Here is a 23,615-nt window from a genome sequence, read left to right as displayed (position 1 = left end):
ACCCTGCAGGGAACCCCATGAAGAAACTTCCATTAGTTCCTGGGGAAAAGTTTGGTATAGTTTCTCCTTAATGCCTCCTCCCAGGGTGGGTGAGGAGACAGCCGCGGAAATAGACAAGGGACCCTGGGAGCTAGGCCACTGGTACTGAGTGTTCTGGAAAGAACACCAGAGCATTTGAATTGCAAACATGTAGGAGAAAGACAGCTCAGTCATATGTTGGAGCCCCCATCCCTGGACTTTGCTTAGATGACACTTCCCCTTCTGTTACTGGGCCCTCACCAAGAACTGGCATCTCCTAAACAGCAGCCCTTTTGCGGCCTCTCCTCTTTCACAATGTGGGGTTGATTTGGACCTTTTAGACAGTCGCTGGTCTTTCTTTTCCCCACGTTCTTATCTTGTGCGCCAATAACCAGACAGACGGAAACCTCTAACGGGACTGCTCCAACTTTCATTTTATTGTTGAAAATGGAATTCGGGGGTGGAGAGGTGGGTGCACAAAAAGAGGGCGATTTGTTGCAAAAGGGAAAAACAAGGGATTCTTTGGATGTACATTGGCAAAGGAATTCCTACCCAAGTGGAAATGACTCCTTAAGCAGGAAAGCGGACAGGCTGAATGCTCCACCATGGTGGACATGCTTGGCTTTTCATCTGTAAGGTCTACTTCACGGATTATCCCACGTACAAAACAAAAAGGTATGTTATATATATATATTTATTTGTGTGTGTATATATGTGTGTGTGTTATATAACACACACACACATCCTACATCCCTACAACTCCCGATCCCTAAGGGGTTCAATTACCTGGCCATGCATATATCTGCAGTATACAAATGTATTGCCGGCTGAGACAGTACTTTCCTGACTGGTGGCTGGTGAGACTGGCCATATGATAAATAAATGGGTGAGGTGCCTCGAAATGAAATCTGACCGCTCACACCTGTGGGTGTATGTGTGTTCTCAGCCAAGCATTGAGTAGCTGCACCACTTTGCCTGGGTCCCTGGCTACTTCCTACAGCTGTGCCATCTCACTGCCTATGCTTTAAAACAGGATTTTTGTGCCAGGGAGGGGCAAGGACAGCTATCACATCGAGGGGAGGGAGGAAGGAGCAGATTGACATATGCTCAGTTCTGCTGCCCAGGAGCCAGTCAAACTGAATGTCACAGGTTCCTGTTTCCCAGTGGGTCTTCCAATGAGCAGTTTCTGTTGCTTTACCAAAAAAAAAAAAAAAATAGACAGTCAAAATTCACCATACGATAGTTAGACAAGTCTTCACAGAGGTCCATCTGTCTCTCTCTCTCCTGCAGGGTGTATGCTGTTGTAGGGCTAAAGGTCTCCTTTCATCAGGCTAAGGTCGAGTCCCTGGTTGGTGGCAGGTGGCCCTTCATACGGGCCTGTCCACGGCATATTGGCAGGGGCTCAGGTTGGAAGCTGCCGTCTGAACCGCCGGGTAGGTGAAGTTGGCGTGCTGCTTGGCCTTCAGCCTCAAGCTGGCCAGGCTAGAGTTGCACGTGTCCCTGTACATATAGGGGCTGGCGGTGGAGGCATAAGGGCAGGCACTGGATGAAACGGCAGAGTTGAGGCTTGGGCTGTTGAGGTTGTTGATGTTTCCCAGGTTGTTGAGGCTGGAGCCTGGCACGCCAGTCACTGCTGAGGAGACCATGGAGGAAGGCATGGTCATGGAAGCAATGGAACTGGGAGGGGAGAACATGGGCTGGGAGGAGAGGGGGCTGACATTCATGGAGTTGAAGAAGGGGAAGCTCTTGGCTGACAGGGGGCTGGTAGCAAGCCCTTTGGTAGCCCAGTTGTTATACGAATAGCCGGAATACATGTCATCATAAGGCTGCATCAGTCCATTGAACTGAGCTCCAAAACTGTTCTTACAAAGCTCTGCCTGCTGGTTCCTTTCTCGTTTCCTCCACTTGGCTCTGCGGTTCTTAAACCAGACCTGCAAGGGAAGGAGAGAGCAGAAGGGTCATTCCAGTTATTAATGGGGAAGCCTCTGTCTCTGTCAGACATCCCTCCTTGTACCAACATGGTCATCAGGACAACTGAGTACATCTGGAAAAGGACAGGCTGAGGTGAGCGAGGGGCTTGTAACTAGGAGTGATTAGATGGAATTAACCAAAGAAAACTTTGGCTCAATAGCAGGAAATGTTACCTAACAGGGGTATGGTAGGCTCCCAAAGGGAGCTGGTGGCAGCCTCCTCACATAGCCCCCCTAAAACCAGAACAGAGCACTGGAGCATGCAGTACTGGGAGAATCCTGGGACTGTGTAAGTGACCTAGGTCCTTTCACATTCGAACATCCATGATTTGCAGTATAAATGTAGTGCCGTACGTTTGTGTACATGCCCGGTTTCCACAGATATCAGAGAGAGACTGGACCCTACAGGAGTGGAAAATTCAGCAGCCTCCCCTGACATCCCCCTTCTCATCTCTGTTAGTTTAGTCTGGTTCTGTGTTGCTAGTGGAGATCAGCTGGAGATTCTCCATGGGGATTTCCACCAGGGCAGGGGACCCCAAACTGGGCTGGACCACAATTTACTAGAGAGAGTGCCTCACAGACACCGCCCCCCCCACACATACACACATACTCTAGTTTGTGATCATGTGACCCACCTTGCCTTCCATTCTCGATCACACAACAAATACAGCAGTTGCTTACATAGGAAAATATTAGGAAAATACTTAGTGTATTTTTAACTGTGATCTAGCAGCTAGGAGCCGGTATCGTATGACTTTGTAGATCTCCATAGACCATGAGCAAGTGCTCTGAGGTGCACAGTTTGAGAATTGCTGCACTAGGGGAATTCATGCTTCTTTTTGTCTGTAGCTCAAAATCAGTTTGATTTTGTGTGATTACTCTTTTGTATCATTAGAAGGTGGTGAAAGATTAGTTTTGCTGGGGTTCTTCAAAGATAAATAACAAATGTAAAAATAACTCCATCGGAAATAAATCCAAATGTTGACTGAAGACTATTACTGGGACACTGTCCAAAACCCTATTTGAAACTTTTTTTTCCCTTAAATTACTAGTAATACCTCAGGTTAAAAAATTTTAAAAATAGAATTAGTTTTGCCATGGATGCACTTTGTTTTGTTTTTGCATTTCTGTCAGCTCGGATGGTGAAATGACTGGTCCATTTCACTCCTGGATTCCTATGCTGTAGCCCAGTGCAGTTGCTTAGCATGGCTTTAAGCTACTTGACAAGTTCCCTCTCTGAAAATTGTAATTCCACTGCTGCCTACGCTAAGCGTTCAAAAATCATGAGTCAGAACCCAAAACACCATGTGTCTTATGTTATAATTTTGAAAAACTGTCACAAAACTGTTTTTTTGCCTGCCATCTGACTCCCCCCCACCTTCGGGGGAAGCCACGCATTTCCAACTCATGTGGGATCATCTTGGGTTCAAAATTCAATCACAGAAATGCAACTTCCCTATTTGCTGATCAGAGCAAATCCCACCTACGCTCTTGTATCCCTTGGGGCCATTCTATCCCTCTCTACCTCTTCCCTAGCTAGACAGGGTAGGCAGCTGCCCCACGCACATTCTCCCCTTTGTAGTATGTATGGAACTGGAGAAAGAGGGTCAGACTTCAGGGGAACCTAGTGTGATGTTTGTTTATACGGCTTAGAGTTCAATAGTTCCCCCATATTGACCTAGAGAGAAGTGTAATCGGGTGTGGGTCACTTGCCAGGATTATCTGGGTGTATCTCACTGAATCATTTCCCTGCTATTGCAGGGGCCTCAGGTGTCAGTGCACCTCGGTTCCTCCTATTCTCTGCCTGTGGCACACAATAGTCTAGTCTCCTGTGGGCTGTAATACTTTGGTCTAATTTCGGTTGTTGGGTTTAGCATGTCAGTGGTGGAGGTGGCCTGCCATAGACAGGCGGTTGGTAGCTGATCTGGGGGGCCCTTCTGGCCTTCAACTCTGACGGTATTTAAGTTTGGGGTTATACCAAGTGCTCAAAGATGGACACTGGAGCTAGGCTGCTACCACACAAACTATACAGCCTCAGCACATAACACTGGCCTCTCAGTCTGCTCAGTGTAGATCTCTTTCCTACAACTCTGGCTGTCTGCAGCATCCCCTTCAGTTTCCTACACATCATGTTCTCTCACTCTGCCACACGTAGGCCCTTTCACCCTCAGTCTGCCTCCTGCTATCCACGTGTCCTTTGACTCCTAATATAGCTTCCCGTCCTGTTGCTTAGCTCTCTCTCTGCTGCCCCCACTGCCCTATTCCCAGCAGCTCCACAGCTTCCTGGCTCTTGCCTGGCCTCACATGGTGACTAAGGGTATGTCTACACTACAGTTAAACACACGCAGCTGGCCCATGCCAGCTGACCCAGGCTTGGGCTAAGGTGCTGTCTAATTGTGGTGTAGACATGCAGGCTTAGGCCTGCGAGGTGGGAAGATCCCAGATCTTGGGATGTAGTCTGAGCAGGAAGTTCTATGCTGCAATTAAACACCCCCTCAGCCTGAGCCTGTGTCAGCTGGCGCATACTCTAAAGGGCCACCATTTTCCCTCAGACCATGGCTTCAGCCCCATTGGTAATAGTGAGAAATGGTGTCCATCTTTGCAGTGGGCAATCTCATACCCATACACACACTCACAACGGGCATGTCAGCCAACTTGTTGAGGGCAGCATGCAATTCAGTCTCATTGATGGGGCGACAGGGGCTGTTCGACTAAGGATACAGGTTTGTGAGAGGAAGTCAGAAATCGGAAATTCATACAAACCTTTTAAAAAAAATAACCTAACCACCTAAACGTCACGAGACTCATGCTAGAATCATGAGAGTTGGCAGGGTTTCCCTTTAAAATGTGACACCCCTGCTTTTCTGGGAACTAATTCTCATCAGGATAGAGAAACCTGAAGCCTGCACCAGAGGAAAGGGCCACAGCAGGACAGAAAGAGTAAAGAGGAGGGGGATAGGGTAGGATGGGAGGGGGATAGACAAGGGAAAGGCAGGAACACGGGACATAGGCAGGGTAAGGGTCCAGGGCCTGAAAATATACAGAGGGAGATGAAGCAGGGGTATGGATAAGGGTTGTGGTGTTAATCTGTAGTCCCAGCTGAGATCAGAGCCCTGCCATTACCTACACCGAGTGAGGCAGGCCTGTCCCAAAGAGCTGGTAGTCCAAATAGACAAGCTAAAGGTTGAAGGACAGAGAATGAAGGCTCGGAGAGGAGAAGTGACCAGCCCATGGTTGCACAACAGGTCAGTAACAGAGCAAGTTATAGAGCCCAGGCGTCCTGTCTCCCAGGCAGGGCTTAACGTGCATCTGGTCAAAAGGGGGTACAGACCCACAAATGAAATTTCAGGTACCGTGCAGTAGTGTAGACGCTTCCTACAGTGACAGAAGGGGTTTTCCTGTCAATGTAGTTAATCCGCCACTCCAAGAGGCAGTAGGTAGGTAGATGGAAAAGTTTGTCCAACAGACTAGCTGTGTCTACACCAGGGGCTAGGTTGTACTAATTTTTAGGTGTAGACCCGGCCTTCTACAACTACAACTCCAGCCATGTCACTGAGAGGCGCACATGTCAACCCCTGGAAAACCCCCACTGATTGGCTACATTCCCATTGCCCCGCCTCCTGGGCAAGAGCAGCCAATCAGAGCTGTTGGAGCAAGCAGGCAGAGCTGACACATTCTTACAGGAGGGGAGCAGGGAGCAGAAATTGACCAGCAGCTCAGGACGGCTCCACTCCCGCATCTCCCAACCTCCTCCCCTCCCTGAAACATCCAGCCTGGGAAAGGAGAGGGAGCTGCAGCAGAGAAAGAGGTGAAGAACCGCAGGAGGAGCAGAGATGAGGCTGGGAAGGAGAACTGAGGGGGAACTAGACAGGATTAATTTGGAGGTTGGGAGGACAGACATGCTGGACGTGGGACGGGTAGATGTGGGGATGAGAGTTCCTGCACCGGCATCCAAAATCCCCATACCCAAAACATTCAGCAGAACTGGCAACACTGTGTGTGTCTCACACTCACTCACAGAGCATGGACAGAGCTGAGTAACGGCTTCTCCTCTGTATTGGGTGAGATTTCTTCCCCAGGGCCCTCTGACCCTGAGCAGCCCAGGGAGACTTATCTTCCCTGGGGGTCAGAGCACAGGAGAGATGTATGTTAGTATATGGAACTGGAGGAAGGTGGGCAGTTCTCTGCCTCGGGAGGAGCCTGCCATCAAACTAATCACTCCCAAGGAAATCAAGTGTGATTTCCCCCTCAAACGCCTGCCAGAATGATCGTTCTTGTGAACTTGCACTGAATCCAAGATGGCAGCCTGCAAGGTGTCTGCAGCGGGGGCCTGTTGGGCCCTGAGAGCAGAGCTGGGTGGAATTGATGTGCTGGAGAAGCCTCTAGTGCCCTTGGCTCTCTGTTAAGGGCAGGGTCTGGGTTGGTTTGGTGGCTTGCTGCAGATCTGGTCTCGGGCCCCCCTTTCCTCCAGGCTGTGGCTGTATTCAGAGACTGTGGAGTGGAAGACTGGTGGCCGTACCCGGACTCGTGCCTCGGTCAGGTTGGTCCAGACTGCTATCTCCTCCCTGGTGCTCATGTCTGGGTAGCGGTTCCTCTGGAAGGTGGCTTCCAATTCCTGGAGCTGCTGGCTGGTAAAGTGAGTCCGCTGCCTCCGCTGCTTCTTCTTCAGGGAGCCATCCTCGGGGTTGGAGTCATCGGTCTGGTTCTGCTGGGACTTCTCTGTGTCTGTGAAATGCAAAGGCAGGCAAACCATCACAACGCAGCCCTGGGACTCCGGCACAAGCCTCGGTCCCCAGGACAGCAACTTCCCCAAAGCTCAGTGGCTTGGGATGCAACTCTTTCTCATTGCCCTAGTGCTACCTGCTCCAGGCTTCCAGCCTGCACCTCTGAGTCCCAGGACTCCAGGGCACCTCATTCCTGGTGCACGTAATCCAGGCACACACGAAACTCACCTGCCTTCCCTCCCTAACGCAGCCAGCTGTGGTAACTATGTAGGGCTTCAAGAGCAGGCAGCATCCTATTAGACTCAACTCTTCTCTCACCAGCCCAGCCTTACAGCCCCAGCCACCTCTAGGTGTAAGAGGAGCCAAAAAACTACTCCTTGTCTACACACAACTTGCACTGGTTTAACTTAAACTCTGTTTTAAACTGACGGGTAGACTCTTGTTTCCATTTGAGTAGCTTATTGTAATGTAGTTTAAACCTGTTCCTAACTGACTTAGGCTAAATTGATATAAGTCTGGGTTGAATAGATTTATAAGTGTTCACTTAATGTTTCTTATGCTTGCTTAACTAAAGCAATTTTCAATCACACGATTTAGCAGACCTGGTGCAATTTTACATCTAGACAAGGCCCCAGAGACTACAAATAAAAAGTCAACAAATCAGGAAGAATGCCAAAGGAGAAAGAAAATGGACAAAGGAGCCGGGGGGAGCCACATGGGGGGAGAAATATTAGTCACATCATTTATTGCATTTCTGGAAAGCACTTGGGTACTGGCTGCTGTATAAGATGAGTGGAGATTATAGATGAAAAAAGTGAATTTTGAGGAGAGATTTAAAGGAAGAGAAAGGAAATCACCCTAGGGATCTAGTTAAATATAAACTAGGCCCTGGTTCATTGTAATAGAGAAGGCTTTGCAATATGCCTCTTAATCATCCTATAAACGGAACTAACCTTTCTGGCTCAAAACAAAAGGCAGGGTAGAATAGAACTGTCAGGCCCTGGCTTGAGAGAAGAGCAGACACAAGAGGGGAGGGGAGCCAATCTGCCAGGATCACAAACTGAGGCTCCTACAGTAAGTGGAAGCCGCAGATGAAAGTAATGACTTTCCAGGACACTCCATTCAATTTTACTTTGATTTAACAGGCACATACATACATGATGGATATGACATCTTGGCCTCTCTTGAACTTTTGTCATGGAGAATGATCAGGTTATGAAAGACTGCCCCATCCCCCACCCCATTGCCATGTCCCCTAAAAGTGAATACTCTTTCCCCATTCTCTACTCAGTGGCAATCTAGATCCAATCCCTTCTACTGGATTTGTAGACTTCAAGGTCAGAAGGGACCACCGTGATCATCTAGTCTGCCCTCCTGTATAACCCAGGCCAGAGAACTTCCCCAGAATAATCCCTAGAGCATCTCTTTTAGAAAAAAATCCAGCCCTGATTTTAAAATTTTTAGTAATGGAGACTCCACCACAACCCTTAGTAAATTGTTCCCATGGTTAATTACTCTTCCTGTTCAAAATTTACACCATATTTCCTCTCTGAATTTGTCTAGCTTCAACTTCCAGCCATTGGATAGCGTTAGCCCTTCCTCTGCTAGACTGAAGAGATTGTTAGAAGTACCTACATGGAGAACAAATATTTAATAGACTGCAATCAAGTCACCCCTCTAACCTCCTCTTTGTTAAGCTAAATAGGTTGAGCTCCTTGAGTCAGTCACTATCAGGAAGGTTTTCTAATCGTTTAATCATTCTTGAGGCTCTTCTCTAAGCCCTCTCCAATTTATAAATATTGTTCTTGAATTGTGGACACCAGAACTGGACACAGTATTCCTGCAGTGGTTGCACCAGTGTCAAATATAAATGTAAAATAACTTCTCTGCTCCTACTCCAGATTCCCCTGTTGATGCATCCCAGGATCGCATTTGCCCTTTTGGCCTCAATGTCACATTGGGAGCTCATGTTCAGCTAATTATCCACCATGGTCCCCAAGTGACTTTTTCAGAATCACTAAGGATGGGGGGGGGAGGGACTTGTTAAGGAGCCCACTGGTCCAATAGATTCTCTTTTTGCATGGGCCCTAAACTGGGTGCTCCTCTCTGCCCTTCTTCATTTAACAGCACAGGTAGTAGCCATACAGGCTGCCCTCATGCTGCCCCACCAGCCGCCTCTTAAAGATGGGAGGTTAGTTCTCTCCATTGCCCATTTAACCCTTGGCCTCTCCGCTGCATTTAAGAAGGGAGCAGGTCAATAGGCATGGACAGCTGACCATTCGGAAGCAGGGTGAGACCCCAAAATATTTAGCATAGGTCCCTAACCAAACATCAGCTCAAGACAGCCAGACATGGTGTGGCAGTGGAGGAAGGCTCCATGCCCCATCATCAAACCTCAGGCTCAGCCAGCTTCTTCAGCTAATGTTGTTTGAGACTATGAAAACCACTGAAGATGTGTATTCAAAAGGTGGAAATATGTAGTACCTAAAAATAGACCCACAGGAAACTGCTGTACCCTTGTGACACTCTAAGTACTACTATAATTATCCAGATGTGGGGACAGTGCCCGTTTCCTGAGGGCTCTTTGGAAGCAGATGAATTTCTCTAGCCCCCATTGAGTTGATGCTCTTTGACAACAACACGTGCTTTTAATGTGTATGTTACAGTTGTGGTTCCAGTGGCGACTATACTCTTATTCCTCTGGTCTGAACCAATGTCAGAGGAGAGAGACTCAGCCCTTGTTGGCCTCTGAACAGATTAAAAAGGGAATGATGACAGATGCTGCCATTTCTGAGCATGAAAGTAATGATCTGACTATCCACGAGGGGACAATATTTAACCCTCATTCGTTTTATTAGGTCTGAAACCCTTCAAAGAGAGCAGCACAGGGTGTAAGAGCCTGCTTGTGAGAGTCAATGGCAAAACACCTCCAACTTCCAAAGGAATTGATGCTAAGGTAGTAATGACGTGCCCCAATCTGCAGGCTTTGCTCAGAATGCCTACTGAGGGCAGGGGAAGCTTGAAATGCACAGGGCATAAAGGGATGGTGTAGACACAGCACACTGCTCATGGGCTATATCATCCCTAGTCTCATGAAATATCTGACTTTGACATAATCTAAGCCCAAGGCATCATCACCTTTGGGCAGGGGTGCAAGACTGTCTGGGTAATTGTGTGGAGCCCAAGGAGATAAGGGGAATCCTGGTCCTAATTTTACACATCTGCAGAGCAGCATGCCCAGTGCCCTTGGTGCCCTCTTCGCAGTGCCCTGCTCCCAGAGGACAGAAGCTCTGTACTACCAGCTAATGTTGCAAGTGGCATCTGCAGAGCAAGCCTCCTATGGTGGTATAGTATTGCCAGGGGAGCACCATGCTTCAGGGAAAACACCTTCCTTCCCACTCTTGCTGGCCCTGGCTTTCCCTGTGTGGTGCTTGTAGGGAAGGATTTTTGGCATGGCAGAACCGAGAGAGGATTGTGCTGTGCAGTTGGAAAGGAAGTAGTGGAGTTCTAGCTTCGGTGCAATTACTGCCGTCCCTCCCCGCTGCAGTGTGGAGAGGCACAGGGGACCCTATGGGAGTGAGGGACAGTGTGGTGTATGTGAGAGATTGCATTGTATATCCTGTGAGTGGCAGAGCATGGTGTAGATGTACGACTACCTTCCCCATGTAGGGTGCCATCTGCCATGGTCCATGGACCCTGGTCTCCAGGATTCCTCACTCTGTAGCTGCAGGGCTGTGAGTCAGCAAGACTATTGCTGCTACTCCGTAAAGCAAGAAAGTGCAATGCCAGTGAATCATGCCCTCCCTATTTCTCTGCAGCCCAAGGCGTGATTACATTACACACCCTCTCCCTCTCCCTCTCATGAGCCAACCCAGCCCTCAAATGGGCATGCCCAGCTCTCCCTGACAGCTGTGTCAGAGGCAGAATCAGCCCCCCTGGGTGAATAACCCCAGGTAACAAAGCCCCCTTTAGTTCATTCAATGAACAGTTTTTATTTCTAGGTCACTCTGTTGTTTTTGACAGCAGTGGAAACCAACACATACAATAGCTGAGCATTTACTAGTAACCTCAGATAGTGCACAGAGTATTACATGCACCTTTCCCCCTCCATTAAACTACTAGAGTCATAGCTGGAATTAGCTGCCTGGGCTTAAGGCAAAATGTCACTCACAGCCAGTCAGGTCAGTGCAATAAGATGATTTAACAGGGCAGAATCCATGAATGGACAGTAACAGCTCCGGTCCAAAGTAGGCGACTAGAAGCCAGTACATCCTTAAGGATTTGCCCAGCTAAGGGCTTATCTGCATGCGGAAATTTATAGTACAACCATAGTGGCAAGAACAGTTATTTATTCTGGAATAAGAGTGTCCACACAAGGAGTTACCGGTATAGCTATAGCAGTATAGTTATGCCGGTTAACTTCCCCACATAGACCAGCCCTAGGGCCTTGCACAACGGGCAGGGGAGAGCACAAGGTTGTCACAGCCTAGTGCGACTATGAATGGAGGCTACACAAGGGGGCAATTAGGCTTCGGTGCTAAGGGTGTGTGTTGTAGTGGTGCTGAGCACCTGCAGCTCCCATTGGAGGGGTCCTGTGGAAAAACATAGTGATTGTGCAACTAGCCAGTATCAAGGAATAAACAAGGGGGCTGAATTAAGGCTGCACAACCAGCCATCATTCTGGCATCTTCTAACACTTGAATCTTTGATTTTGCAACTCTAACATTCTTTTAACGTTGTTTATGTAATTTAACTTTTTTTTTTAAACTTAAACTGAAAAAAAATGCATCATGTGGAACCATACTGCTCCCCGCACCTCCCATGGATCATCAGCAGAATGGGATCTAAAGTTTACCCCCCACACACACACACAAACCTCTTACCATTTGAACTAACTGCATAAGTGATAGAAAGTACCAGCTTTCTCCTACTAGGTGGACCTGCCACAAAAGGGGATGGTCCCACTTCACCAGTGAGTTTCACAACTAAACAGTGAAGGAATTGTGAGACTCAAGAATAATTGGTTTAGTTTCAGGTTCTATAGGGGCAGGTTCCGCAGTGATTAGACCTCTTTCCCCTCCCAGCCTCTCCCACTCTTCTCCTACTTCCTCCCTCCTTCCCCATCTCTGTGCATTTGACTCAGTTAAGCTTCCTCCTCAAGGCTACCTGGGCACTACATGGAAAGCACAGGAGAGAGTTTCCGTGGCCCAGTCCCCCAACAACCTACAGCAGCAATTTCAGGAAGAGTCCTGCTCAGCCTCTATAGTGCTGGGCCGGATCATGCTCAATCATTCTGTGGGCCTGGCCCAGTCATACACCGGAGAACGAAGCATGTCCAGGACTACTGCAGTCTTCAGAGAATTTAGCTGCCAGACTCTTACAAGTCTGAGCATGTCTGAATGGAGATTTCTGAGGGGCTTATAATTTGGCCAGATTTGGACAAGCTTTCACAGGGATGGTAAAAATACATCCCTGACACCAGGGCAATGCCTCTGCCAAACCTGAAGTCCTTGCTCCAAAGCACAGAGGTGCTAGTGTTTCTCAACTGTAAAACTTTAATATGGGCAAACAATCCACACCTTGTTCTTGGAAATGGCTGAACCTTGTTCAGCTCGAAGCAGATCCCCGGCAAGGAAAACTTTAGCCTGAACAATTCAAGCTTGGCAAAGTTCTAAGTAGCTAAAAACTGATTTATAATGGAAAGGGTCAGGCAATCTTAACTGCAGGTATCACAGCCTGTCATTCCATATGCAGCTGGAGAACTCAAAAGGACTTCTCTTTAACACCCTTCTGCAAACCACACAAATCCTCTGGTGCACTTGGCTAAATACAATAAAACTGGGGGGGAATGGGGGGCAGGTAATGAGACATAATGCTCTGCATGTACTCAGCTGACTCTAGACTGTCTTTTACAGTGGGAGTTCAACCGATTTCTCTCTAGCTGGCTGCCTTTTCTATCCTGAAGAAAGGTGCCATTTAATTAGTGCATTCCATCCAAAGATGGACACACTAAACACACACTGATTAAACCTCACAGCTGCCCAGGACACTGAAGCTTAAGAAGTTAGTCCTTTGTGGTAGCTGGGGTAACTAAGCCCCCAGAGCAGGTGAAGTGACTTGCCTGAAATCACAAAGCAAATCAGGAGCAGAGTCTTGAATCCCCAGTTCCAGCCAGTACCCACAGCTGCTTAGCTGCAACAGAGTGTGCCTTTCCAAAGGCAGCAGGGTACTCTGTGCACGGGGGAGAAGGTGCTCATCTGGCCAGGGTTTTTCAGCTGAGGCGGAATGGAACTGGGCTCTTGCAAAGGGAGGAGCCAGCCAATTTAGAACAGGGCAGAGAAATGGTGACATCATGGGAACAATTTGAGCAGAAGAAAAACTAAGGCCAGGGGACAATAGGTTAGAGGAAAGGAGGGATTCAGACTGTCCAATATAAATTTGATTTTAGGACTGTTCTGTATGTTATGCCACTAGCTGCAAACCAGAGAAAGTGAGTAATTATCATGCTGAAAGAGCCTGCTCTGGGTGTCTGCCCAGACCTCTAGCAGGGGTTGTGACTCTGACAAACCCCAAGATGATAAATGGCTTTTGTGGCTCCGATATAAACAATTTCCCTTTACACCGAGATTCTAGACTCCTTTGAAATGGACTCCCGAGCTTTGAAGCGTGGTCATGGAAGGAGGGTGGTTTGAAAGGCTCTGTCGGGAAACTGGATAGCGAGGTTTTGGCTACAAAGGAAGTAATCAAGGCGCTAATGACAATTGGTAGCACCTGGCCAGTGCGTCAGGGAGGCATGGAGACACACCTCGCTGGGATGCTGGAGAGGATAGGTAGGTTGAGAGCACGGGCAGAGGGGAAGAAGGACGTTTTCATCTCACTTAACCAATATTTGCGCTTCAGTTTAAGGCTCAGCCAGCTCTGCTGTCTCTATCTAGGCGCTGCTTAGCTTTGATGATTGTGTGATTTCTCCCCACCCCCGATTTTCTACCCATTGCCAAACAAACGGTGCTTATTGAAGATACCTGAGGCTAACTGCGCAAGCTGTTCAATCAGTGGGGATTACTTTAGGGGCACCAGCCAGAGACAGCTGGCCCCTTGGGAGGTGGGATTAGGAGAGAAGGAACCGTGTGAGCCAGTCAAGGCCTGCCGGGATTGCTAGTCTATCCCGGAGGGCGCGAGGGCTGGTGCCCATAGCGAAGGGAGACCCGGAGCCCTCGAGGGGGCAGATAGTTGGGGGCGGTGCATGTGGGGCCAGGGGCGCGGAAGGATCGGGGAGCAGGGGGGTGGGGAATGTGCCTGAGAGCAGAGAGTGGGGTAAATGTGTTGTTTAGACGCTGAGCTCTTGCAATGAGTTCTGCCACTTCTGTACAGCGCAGATTCGGTGCTAATGAAACATGGGACAGAGCAAACAGCGCGCTGGCCGCCAGTTCTGCTCATTGGCTAGGTGGCACTCGCTGGAGTTACAGTTAGGGGCCCGGATCGCTTTGCAGGGCGGCCAAGGCAGGCTGGGCAGCTATCGCTCTTCCACGGGTTCCCGGTCCCTTGGCACTCACTGGTCTGTGTAAACCGAGCCGGAGCAGCGAGAACTAAACGGGAAGTTGCTGACGCTCCAAAACCAGCTCTGGCTGATAAGGGATCGGTGCACTCTGCCTGAAAACAACCAGACGGGTTACCTGGGAACCGTGCAGGGCTGTCCTCAAAGCTTAATTTCCAGGGTAAGGGGCAGAGCAGTTTACAGAGGCTGGATTCGTTCCGGTTCGGATTTAGCCGGGTGGATGGGGGGAGGGAGTCGCTCGCGCACGTCCGGGAAAGTTTTAGTCCACAGGCTGCTGTCCTTGTTAGATACCCCGGCCCTGGGGGCTCAGAAAGCCCGTTTGTTGCAAGGGACAGCGCTATTCAGCCGCTGCAGGAGCCGCCTGCCGGCGTTGCTGACCGGAGAGGCGAAGCGATAGATCTGCGAGGGGAGCGTTACCTGGCTGCTGGCCGTGGAAGGGCCGCCACGGCCACAGAAACGGGCAGGGGCGCTCGGGGGAGCGGAGACAGGCGGGCCAGACCCGCGCTGATCTCTGCAGGTGCCTTTTGCTGACGCCTTTATCCGATCAGCCCCAGCGGAATCTGGGCCAGGCAGGCAGAAGCGCCCCAGAGAAGATGCTCGGTTCAGTGTGAAGCTGCCTGTAATCTAGGCTGCTCCTGAGGGCGGGCCGCAGGCAGGCGAGTCTGGCAGGGTTTCCCCGGGCTGAAGGCAGCAGGGATAGACAGGAAGGGCCCTGCGCAGCGGTGTGTGTCCCGGCAGCGGCGGGGAAAGGGGTACAGGTTTCTGCTCTTTGGAGCTGCAGCTCTCTAGCTCAGAGGCTGCCGGAGCGCCCAGGCCTTCCAGGAGAGGGAGCGGTGCGTCAGATAGGGAGAGGGGGACCCGCCGGGGCATGCGGGAGGCGATGGGCAGGGAAGGCAGCGCTCAGGGGGAAGCATCCCTTCCCCCGTCACAGTTCAAAGTCCCCCGAGTTTAGTCCCAGCGGGCGCAGGCCTGTTGGTGGCGCACATGCCCCGAACCGCTGGGACTCGGGTGACCGGACAGCAAATGTGAAAAATCAGGACAGGAGGTGGCGGGAAATAGCCTATGTAAGAAAAAGACCCCAAAATCGGGACATCTGGTCACCCTAGCTGGGACTCCTACAGCCCATGGAGGGGACAGGAGGGCGGTAGATTCCCAGGCAAGCTGGGGGCCGACTCCTGCGCTCCCTCTCCTAACAAGCACCAGGCCACGTTCAGTGAAAAGCAGGCGAGGCATCTCGGGGCGCCTCCGCAACACGCTGGAGCTCACTGCCACAAGGTGAGGCCGAAAGCTGGGTAGATGTGGGGCTGGACATTTACAACGGGTGAGATCGGCGCCGGTTCCATTAGCCAGGGAGGATGCGGGAAAGCGGGTAAGGATACATCCTTGTGGCTCAGGGAATGACCCGCCCGGCCTGGGTTTAGGAAGACGCTTCCCTGGCAGGCTGGTTTAATAATTAGCGGTTAGCAGAGCAGAAAGCGGTCCTGTGGGGAGAGAGCCCTACCACCTTCAGTCGGACTCCCCTAATTCTAGCAAGCGGATGCTTTCCCAAAGGTCTGAAAAAGCGAAGTACCCGCGCAGGCAGCGCCCGGCTCTCAGCCCCTAGCTCCGCGCCTGTCAATCCGCTTCGCGCCTGTCCCCGGCAGGCGCACTAGCCGAGGTGCAGTCAGAGCAGGGCTGGGCCGCTGTCAGTGCGCTCCTGCGCCTCCACCAACCGTGCCCGAGGAAGCCGTGGCTGTTAACGCCCCTGTCACCAATAGTGACTGTGCCCCATTTTCACCGCAGCTGGTTCCCCTGCGACCCCGAGAGAATAGCGCCGGGCTGGGGACTGCTCGACCCCAGCCCTGATCGCTGACCCTGCTGCCAAGTATTTCCACCGAGTGCAGCTCCCAGGCCGGGCAGTCTCCGGCTAGGCTTCCTTCTCCAATCTGCAGGGCAAGCTGCAGCCCCCGGCCCTGGCTCGCCTTAGCCCCCCGCCTTCCTCAACGCAGCCGGCAAGGGTTGGCTGGCCGGGCTCCAACCCTGCTGTCGGGTGGCCCCGCTCACCTGACCGTTCTCCGCACAGGACCTGAGAGCTGAAGCCTGAAGGATCCGGAGCCGGGTGTCTGCACAGGGCCGGGCCGGGAACTCGCGCTGCGCTGCGCTGCAGCTGCCCAGCTCCTGCTGTCTCTTTGCCCCACGCACATCCCGGCGGGGGATAAAGGCGAGAGACTGGCCTCGACAGTGCGAGCGGGGGAGTTTTAACCCGGCTTCCGCGGGCGCATAATCGAGCCCAGAAAGGAAACTGATTGAACTGAGCAGTTCCTCGTTCCGGTTATTCTCCACGCCTGATCCAGCCCTCGGCTCCCGATTAATAAACAATGAAATCTCCTTCTCCACCCCCCAGTCCTCCAAACATGAGTATTTCACCAGGAAGCTGCACCGGGGGCAAAGCTGACCGGATCGCGCAGTTCCCCGGGAAAAAGAACCAAAGGCTACAAGTGGGACCCGAAACAAGTTAGATTTGAGCTGGGAAATGTCATTAGAAAGCAAGAAAGACCGTGTGAAATCCCAGCCCGGGCGAAAGGGAAGCGGATGAAGGAGAGGAAGCGAAGGAATAGCGCCGATGGAAAACACCGGTATGAACGCCCCAAAAACCGAAACCAGATTGAATTGGGACCTACGAAACTAGGACAATAAACAGATGCTCGGACCCAGGATTAAGAATTTGAAATCGACAAACAAACCCCAACAGGGGGGCGTGGAACAGGATTTAAACACAAACTGCGCGTGACAAACAATAAAAGCTCACTGCAAAAAAGGAAAATCGGACAGCAGCGCAGAGAGGGGGGACGAAATGAAGGGGCTGTAGCCAGGGGCTGTTATGTTTGGGTGTCTGGAGCGGGTTGTTTGTGTGTCCAGATCTGAGCTGGTTGTGTCTGCAATACTGGAGGGTATCTCTGGGTCAGGGGGTGTGTGGGCAGTGGATGGGGGGGGGGGTGTTTGCTGGTGCAGTGTGTGTAGTTGGGGGCTGTGCGGGGCAGCAAGTAGCTGAGTGTGGTGGTTGACACTGCCTGGGGCCCACACGCGTTCTGTACGGGGCACTTTGGTTTGCCGGTTAGGCGCTGCCCAGCGCCTGTGACTTTGTCCGAGGTTGCCCTTGTGTGTGTCGGTTGCTGTTTCACGCAGTGGACCCGGGTGCGCTGTGAGCACGGGTGACAGCGCGTTCTACTGCCCTGCGTGCGGGGGCGGGAGTGACGGGGGGTGGGCGTTCTACTGCCCTGCGTGCCGGGGCGGGAGTGAGGGGGGGTGCGCATTCTACTGCCCTGCGTGCCGGGGCGGGAGTGACAGCGAGGGGGGGTTGTGCGTTCCACTGCCCTGCGTGCCGGGGCGGGAGTGACCCGGAGGGGTTGTGCGTTCCACTGCCCTGCGTGCTGGGGCGGGAGTGACCCGGAGGGGTTGTGCGTTCCACTGCCCTGCGTGCTGGGGCGGGAGTGACCCGGAGGGGTTGTGCGTTCCACTGCCCTGCGTGCTGGGGCGGGGCTGCTCTGTCGGGTGCTGGGGTTGCCTTGCGGGGCAGCGCCTATCGCGGTCCGCCTGGGAAGGAGTGCGCTGTAGAGGTGCGGAGCTTGCAGCAGAGATTGTAACTTGGGCCGAGATCAAGTGAAAGCTGAACCTGGCAGCCTTCTAGTAGGGGGAGGGGGGCGTCTCCCGCCCGTTTATTGCTGCTAAAGCCTCTGTAGCAAGGGTCCCGGGGACACTGCAGGGTTACCGGAAGGAGGGGCTCTCCAGTGCTCTTCAGGGCTCGCTGCTCCAGCGGTATGGCCTGGCTGTGCCTGGTACCCAGCTGTGACTGCATCTCTAGCCGCTCCGGAACTGGCCCTGGGTGGGTGCAAGCCATTTCCGGGTTCTGCTCTCTTAGGAATGGGGAGGGGGAGATTGTCAGTCAGTGGGAACCTGGCCTTGGGCTTCCAAGGTAGTTGGATGGGGCCTGAAGTGCACAGAGAGCATTAAACCAAAAGTGATCTGGAAGGTTTGAACGTGACTCCTTGGAGGAGCCTTTCCCCTGAGAGATTCTCCCTGGGTCTTCAATGCCCTTTCCTCACTTCCAACTTTGATCCAACCCATTAATGGAACTAAAACCGCAGCAGAGGAAGCAGCCAGCTGCAATGCCTCTGAAGGAGGCCATTATCAGCCAGCGGGCCCCAAGCACTGAGGGGAAGTCACACTACTCAGGGACAGCTGGACCTTCCCTCTGTCTATGGCTTAAACTGGGAAAGGGTGTGTCTCTTCCCAGCCTGGTGTGCCAAGGTCCAAAAGGGGGACCACCTACCCACAGCACACGGTGATGCCAGACCTTTTAAACAGACTTTGCATTTCTGTGGCCTTTTGTCTACGGTCTAGCACCGGGGCACCCAGAAAGTCCGTGGCACAACCCAGATCTCCCAACTTCCCTGCTCTAGACACTGTACCTTGCTCCCTCCAAGGGCCAGATACTGCTCTCACTGAAGTCAACTGCTAAACTCCTGGTGATATAATTGGATCGGAAGGGAACAGGATGTACTTTGGATCAGATGTGTTTTATATAGGTCAATGTGGGTCTATGGGAATGGCCGACTGAGATCTGGAAGTGATGCTCAAATTAGAAAGCAAGGAAGTGCAGCGCCTCCTCTGTGTGCTGCTAGGAATAGGATAATAAACTGTCCCATTCATTCTCCTGGGCTGGTTTCCTTCTCTCCCTTCCATCTTCCAGGGAGCTGCTTGATCTGCTCTCCTCTCTCCTTCCCAGGACACAGGTGTGGGATCAGGACAGATCTGAAGCTGTCAGGCTCCTAACTAACCTTGTCATCAAAATCAGCATCCCTGAAACACACCCACTGAGAGGTTTGTAGCCTTTACCCTGCTTTAATTCCTAGCAGAAACTGAACGCTCCAGCCTATCTGCAAACTACACAGTCAGCTCTAGGAAACCATCATCTATCTGCAGACTTACAAAGAAGACACCGTGGCCCCTTGTTCTGTTTGTTGCTGAGTTTCTGGAGAAGGTAGAAGAGGGTGGAGCCTTTTAAGGAAGAGCCCAAGATCCAAATGTCAAGTACTGGGGGTGTTTTTATTGGGCTCACTTTTAGATTACAATGATTTTGGGTAGGGACTGTCACTGGCTCTGTTTATACAACATCAAACACAACAAAGCCTGGACCTAGTAAAGGCATCTGCCCAGCATCCATTTAATGAGATGAGTGTCCCAGGAGCCTAAACCTCTAGCATCATGTTAAACTGATCCCTGGGAATCAGCCAGTCTTCTTCCCAGAGAGACTCCTGGCACTATCACCAAGGGGCATGCAAAACAGAGACGTGTCCATTCAGTGCAGGTGCTATGTAGGAGGGCCGTTCCACCCCTTCTGGCCAGGCAGCAACGTCAAGGACGGGGATGGGAAGGGTCTCAAGGGAAGAGCCTGCACTTACCACTATGGTCCTGCCCCTTGCAGCTGTGTTCGTGTTGAGGGGTCCCAGAATCCGAGAGGGACAGAGCAGGGCTACGAGCTTCTGAGTCCGTCAGCAGGTTGAAATCCATCTGGCAGGAGTCGGTGGTGGTGGTGGAGGAGGAGGAGAGATCTGCAGAAATAGGCACAGAGTGAGTGGAGAGGTAGAACTCACATCATGCCCCCTCCCTACCCCTTCTGGGAAGGGACCAGTCAATGCAAGGCAGAGGAAGTTCTGCAAGGAAAAGTAAAGGAAATCTGCAGGAGCAGGACCCCAGCCCAGGCTGGGTTTCCTGGCTGGGAAGTGGGCAGACTGGCCACAGCCCTCACTAAACTCCACACTTAGCTGCCCTATAAATCAAAGATTATCTAATAGCACTTCTATTTGCAGCCTTCAGAGAAAGAGCCTCCAATTCATAGGTGACATTCAGACTGAAATAGCAACATTGGGAGCAGGCTGTGTAATGGAGATCTGAGGAAGTGGCCCTGTGGCTGGCCAAGTGCAGTTAGCACCTTCCCAAAACATCCAGCTCTCCCTCCTGTCCCCCTTCCCTATCATCCCCTGGTCTCCCTCACCTTATCCTTTGCTTCTTAATAAGCTGCTCTGGTCTAAATAATGTTACAGACACACATAAAAACAGGTCTGGGGAGTCCCTAAGAATCACTTCTAGGCATAACATGAACACAGATACACAGGCATATATGCACAGACACAAACAGCAATAGAGGGACACAAACAAGAGGGTAGATACGCGTAAACAAGTGCTGACCCAGAGCTAGAAAGTTACAAGTGAATGCCGTTCTTTTCAGTGACAGGCCAGACCCATCCAGATCCCTGTAAACCCTGCATTAGTACAACAGTAAACACTCTTGGGTGACTGAGGACAAAGCAAGCTTGGTTAAGATGGCCCCTTACTTTTAACCTAAAAAGGTCTTAGCTTTTCCTTATGGACCCCAGGTTCTTCTTTAATGGTGATTCTATGTGCCCATATGCTTCCCCTTCTAACCTAAAGAGCTGGTAATGATCAGATAAATATGATTATTATTATTATTATTATTATGCTCAAATAAATTGGTTAGTCTCTAAGGTGCCACAAGTACTCCTTTTCTTTTTGCGAATACAGACTAACACGGCTGTTACTCTGAAACCTGTAATGATCAGTGGCTCTGCAGGAAACCACAGCACCTCCCCACCCCCTTTTGTATTCCTCAACCCCAATGTCTTCCTGCCACACTCTTACAAAGGGACGAGAGCCTGCCAGATTGCTCTATGCTAAGGTAAAACCAAGGTGGGGAAAGTGCTTTCATCCTAATTTTGGGTATTTGAAGGTTACGAGGGGTCAGCTTCGCATTCCTTCCAGACTAGTAAGAGTTAAAGGCCCTACCATGTGTGGCTAGAGAGGGAAGTTTCTCTAGATTTGCACTAAGGTCTCGAATTTGACCTGTGACCTTGCTGTCAGACAGCACTAAAGATTCTTATCCAAGTGCGCATGTGCAGCATTTTCTGTGCTCTTACTTCATTGAGAGTGAACAGAACACACTAATTTCTAAAGTGACCTTTACCTGTGCTAACTATTCCCATTCTATAGCCAAGGAGCCCCACTAAAATTGAATAGCAGCTTGCCTGAGGCAATACATTGGGATCCAGAGTAGGGTTTCAAAGCTTCCAGAGTGTGGGGCTGTTCAGACCCGGAGTTTTGGATTTAGACATTGCAGATACAGGGTCAGTTGTGACATTTGCATCCTGGTTTGGAAACATCTCCTACAGTCCCAAAATTCAGTGGTTTAGGAATTGGGATTTCTAATCCAGGGCATTTGGATGGGCTTCTCTAACATGTATATCATAAGCAAGGATAATAATTATTTACTCTACCTCACAGGGGTGTGGAGGATAATTACGTGCGGCGCGGTTTTCAAAAACACTCAGCATTTGCCTAGTTCTGCCCTGACAAACGTCAATGGAAAACTCCTGTTGAGTTTAACAGGGAGAGAGGCCAGTCCTGAATGCCTTTAGTGTATGTTAAGTGCTTTGAGAACCACCAGGAGTGGAAGAGGAGGGTTTTATTAATTCTGATAAGTATTATCCGATAGCTCCTATGATGGACGATTTATCCTCACTCCTCCTACGTACTCATTTAGTCAGCCTCTCGGTTCAAAGAGCCCCCAGAGCTCCGACACACGTGTCTTGACACTGGTCTGAGTCAACCTCCCTTTTTTCCCTGCTCACTTTGTAAGTCCTGTGTCTTCCTAAATGGACACAGTTGCCCTAGTGCCCATTTTCCAGTCATTTGTCTTGCTGCGGGCTTCTGATCCCCTGTCCAGGGAGGGCATGGCAGGAGCCCCTTAGTTGTTCTGAGGCAGGTTCTAGTTTCCACCACGTTGCAAGCCTGGCCTTTGATGTCTGCAGACTGCATAAGCTCCAGGCAGCGGCAGGGCACAGCCCCGTTGCTTTTCACCATGTGTATGTACATGAAGTGATGTGACAGGGGCTGTGTTTTCTTTAATACCTTTGCATGGAGTTGGAGGGAGTCCATCTGCTGCTGATATTGCCAGGGCTTTTAGCATTACTCCTGGAATTATGCAGAAACGCGCAGTGAATTAATTCCTTGGATTAAGGCTTGATTAAGATGTGTGTCACTTTGCTGTCTCAGAATTTATTAAGAGCCCTTCCTGAGGAGGCGGCAGATGGAATTTCTGCCCAATGTTTGTAGATGATAATTTCCCCTCTTCTACAGCCATTTGCATATGATTGCATCTGTCAAGCACAATTTCCTCTCTTCTAGGGCTTGACTCTGCACTAGACCAGATTTAAGGAGGAATTCAGACTCCTGCCTGTCTGCAGCTAAAGGACATTTTCATCCTATGTGGAGTCCTATTTGCATAGGGGCCTCATTCTCTCCTGTCTTGCATCTTGTGGCATCATTTACATCTGTGCCAACTGTGATGGAAATACTAGCAGACCAGAACAGGAGCATTTTACAGCTACTTTGCCTGGCTGTAAGTGACGCCCAGGTGTAAGACGGAGAATCCAATCTCCATGGCTCAAAAAAATGTTCATTTTTAAACTGCTTCAGGCTGATGGTATAAACAAGGTTAAACCGGAAGTGTGGACACAGCATAATCTGTTTAAACCATATTAAAAATGCTTTTAACTAGATAGGGAACTAAACTAGAACCTGTTTTAAAAAGTGGTTTCAACACAGTTTGCTTCCATCTATTACCGAATCAGGTTAGAAACCATTTAGCTGGAACTGTCTTTAAAGATAGTGGTTAGATTTCTTTGAAGCTTAGTGGAGTTTAAGAGATGGGTGAATTTTTGCCCTCTCATATAGGGAAGACAGTGAAAGGTCTCAGTCTTTCAGACCACTGAAACTCCACCACGGGGCAGATTGCAGGTAAGCAAATACCTGGGAGTATCTGCCCACCCCATCATGCTGCGGAAAGGATCTGTGATGGGGCGAGTGGCACAACATAAGGATTTACATTGATACAGCTTCCTCAAGATCATCTCAAGCAACCAGTAGAGAGGAGACATAGCCACTATTTCAAGACCATAGACACTCATAAAGTTTCATTACTTGAGCTTTATATGGGTCAGGGTGGATTTCATCTTAGGTGAAGATTTTACACCCAGAAAGAACACACTGAGCAAGGCCTATCTGAGCAACACTACACAGCATCACTGGATTTTTACCTTGTGATTTATCTGTCCTTGGGGCAAGATTTTACCACTGAAGTCAGCTTTTGCTCTGTTATCACGTGGTCACATTTGTAATATCACTGTATCATAAAGGTAATGTCAATTTTAAAGCATGAGTTCTGAACCTTGGGAGTCATGACCACTCTAACATGCCCCTATTGCTAAATGACAGGGGGTCTAGCATGGCAAA

The 23,615-nt window shown here is 50.4% G+C and overlaps 1 protein-coding gene across 1 annotated transcript in view; it reads right to left on the bottom strand.

Annotated features, from left to right (window-relative positions):
* Positions 1 to 447: 447 nt before the first annotated feature.
* Positions 448 to 23,615, bottom strand: part of PITX3 (paired like homeodomain 3) — a 39,643-nt gene continuing 16,475 nt past the window's right edge. Inside the window, exons 2-4 of the mRNA XM_074959892.1 lie at positions 19,709 to 19,858; positions 6,508 to 6,713; positions 448 to 1,949 (exon numbers count right to left, since the gene is read on the bottom strand). Coding sequence (XP_074815993.1) covers positions 1,386 to 1,949; positions 6,508 to 6,713; positions 19,709 to 19,817 — 879 coding nt within the window. The 5' untranslated portion in view covers positions 19,818 to 19,858 and the 3' untranslated portion in view covers positions 448 to 1,385. The remainder of the gene's footprint in view (positions 1,950 to 6,507; positions 6,714 to 19,708; positions 19,859 to 23,615) is intronic.

The sequence above is a fragment of the Natator depressus genome, chromosome 7 (assembly GCF_965152275.1).
Source record: "Natator depressus isolate rNatDep1 chromosome 7, rNatDep2.hap1, whole genome shotgun sequence".
Lineage (NCBI taxonomy): Eukaryota > Metazoa > Chordata > Testudines > Cheloniidae > Natator > Natator depressus.
Note: the sequence above shows the minus strand (reverse complement) of the source record. Positions and strands in the feature narration are given on the sequence as shown.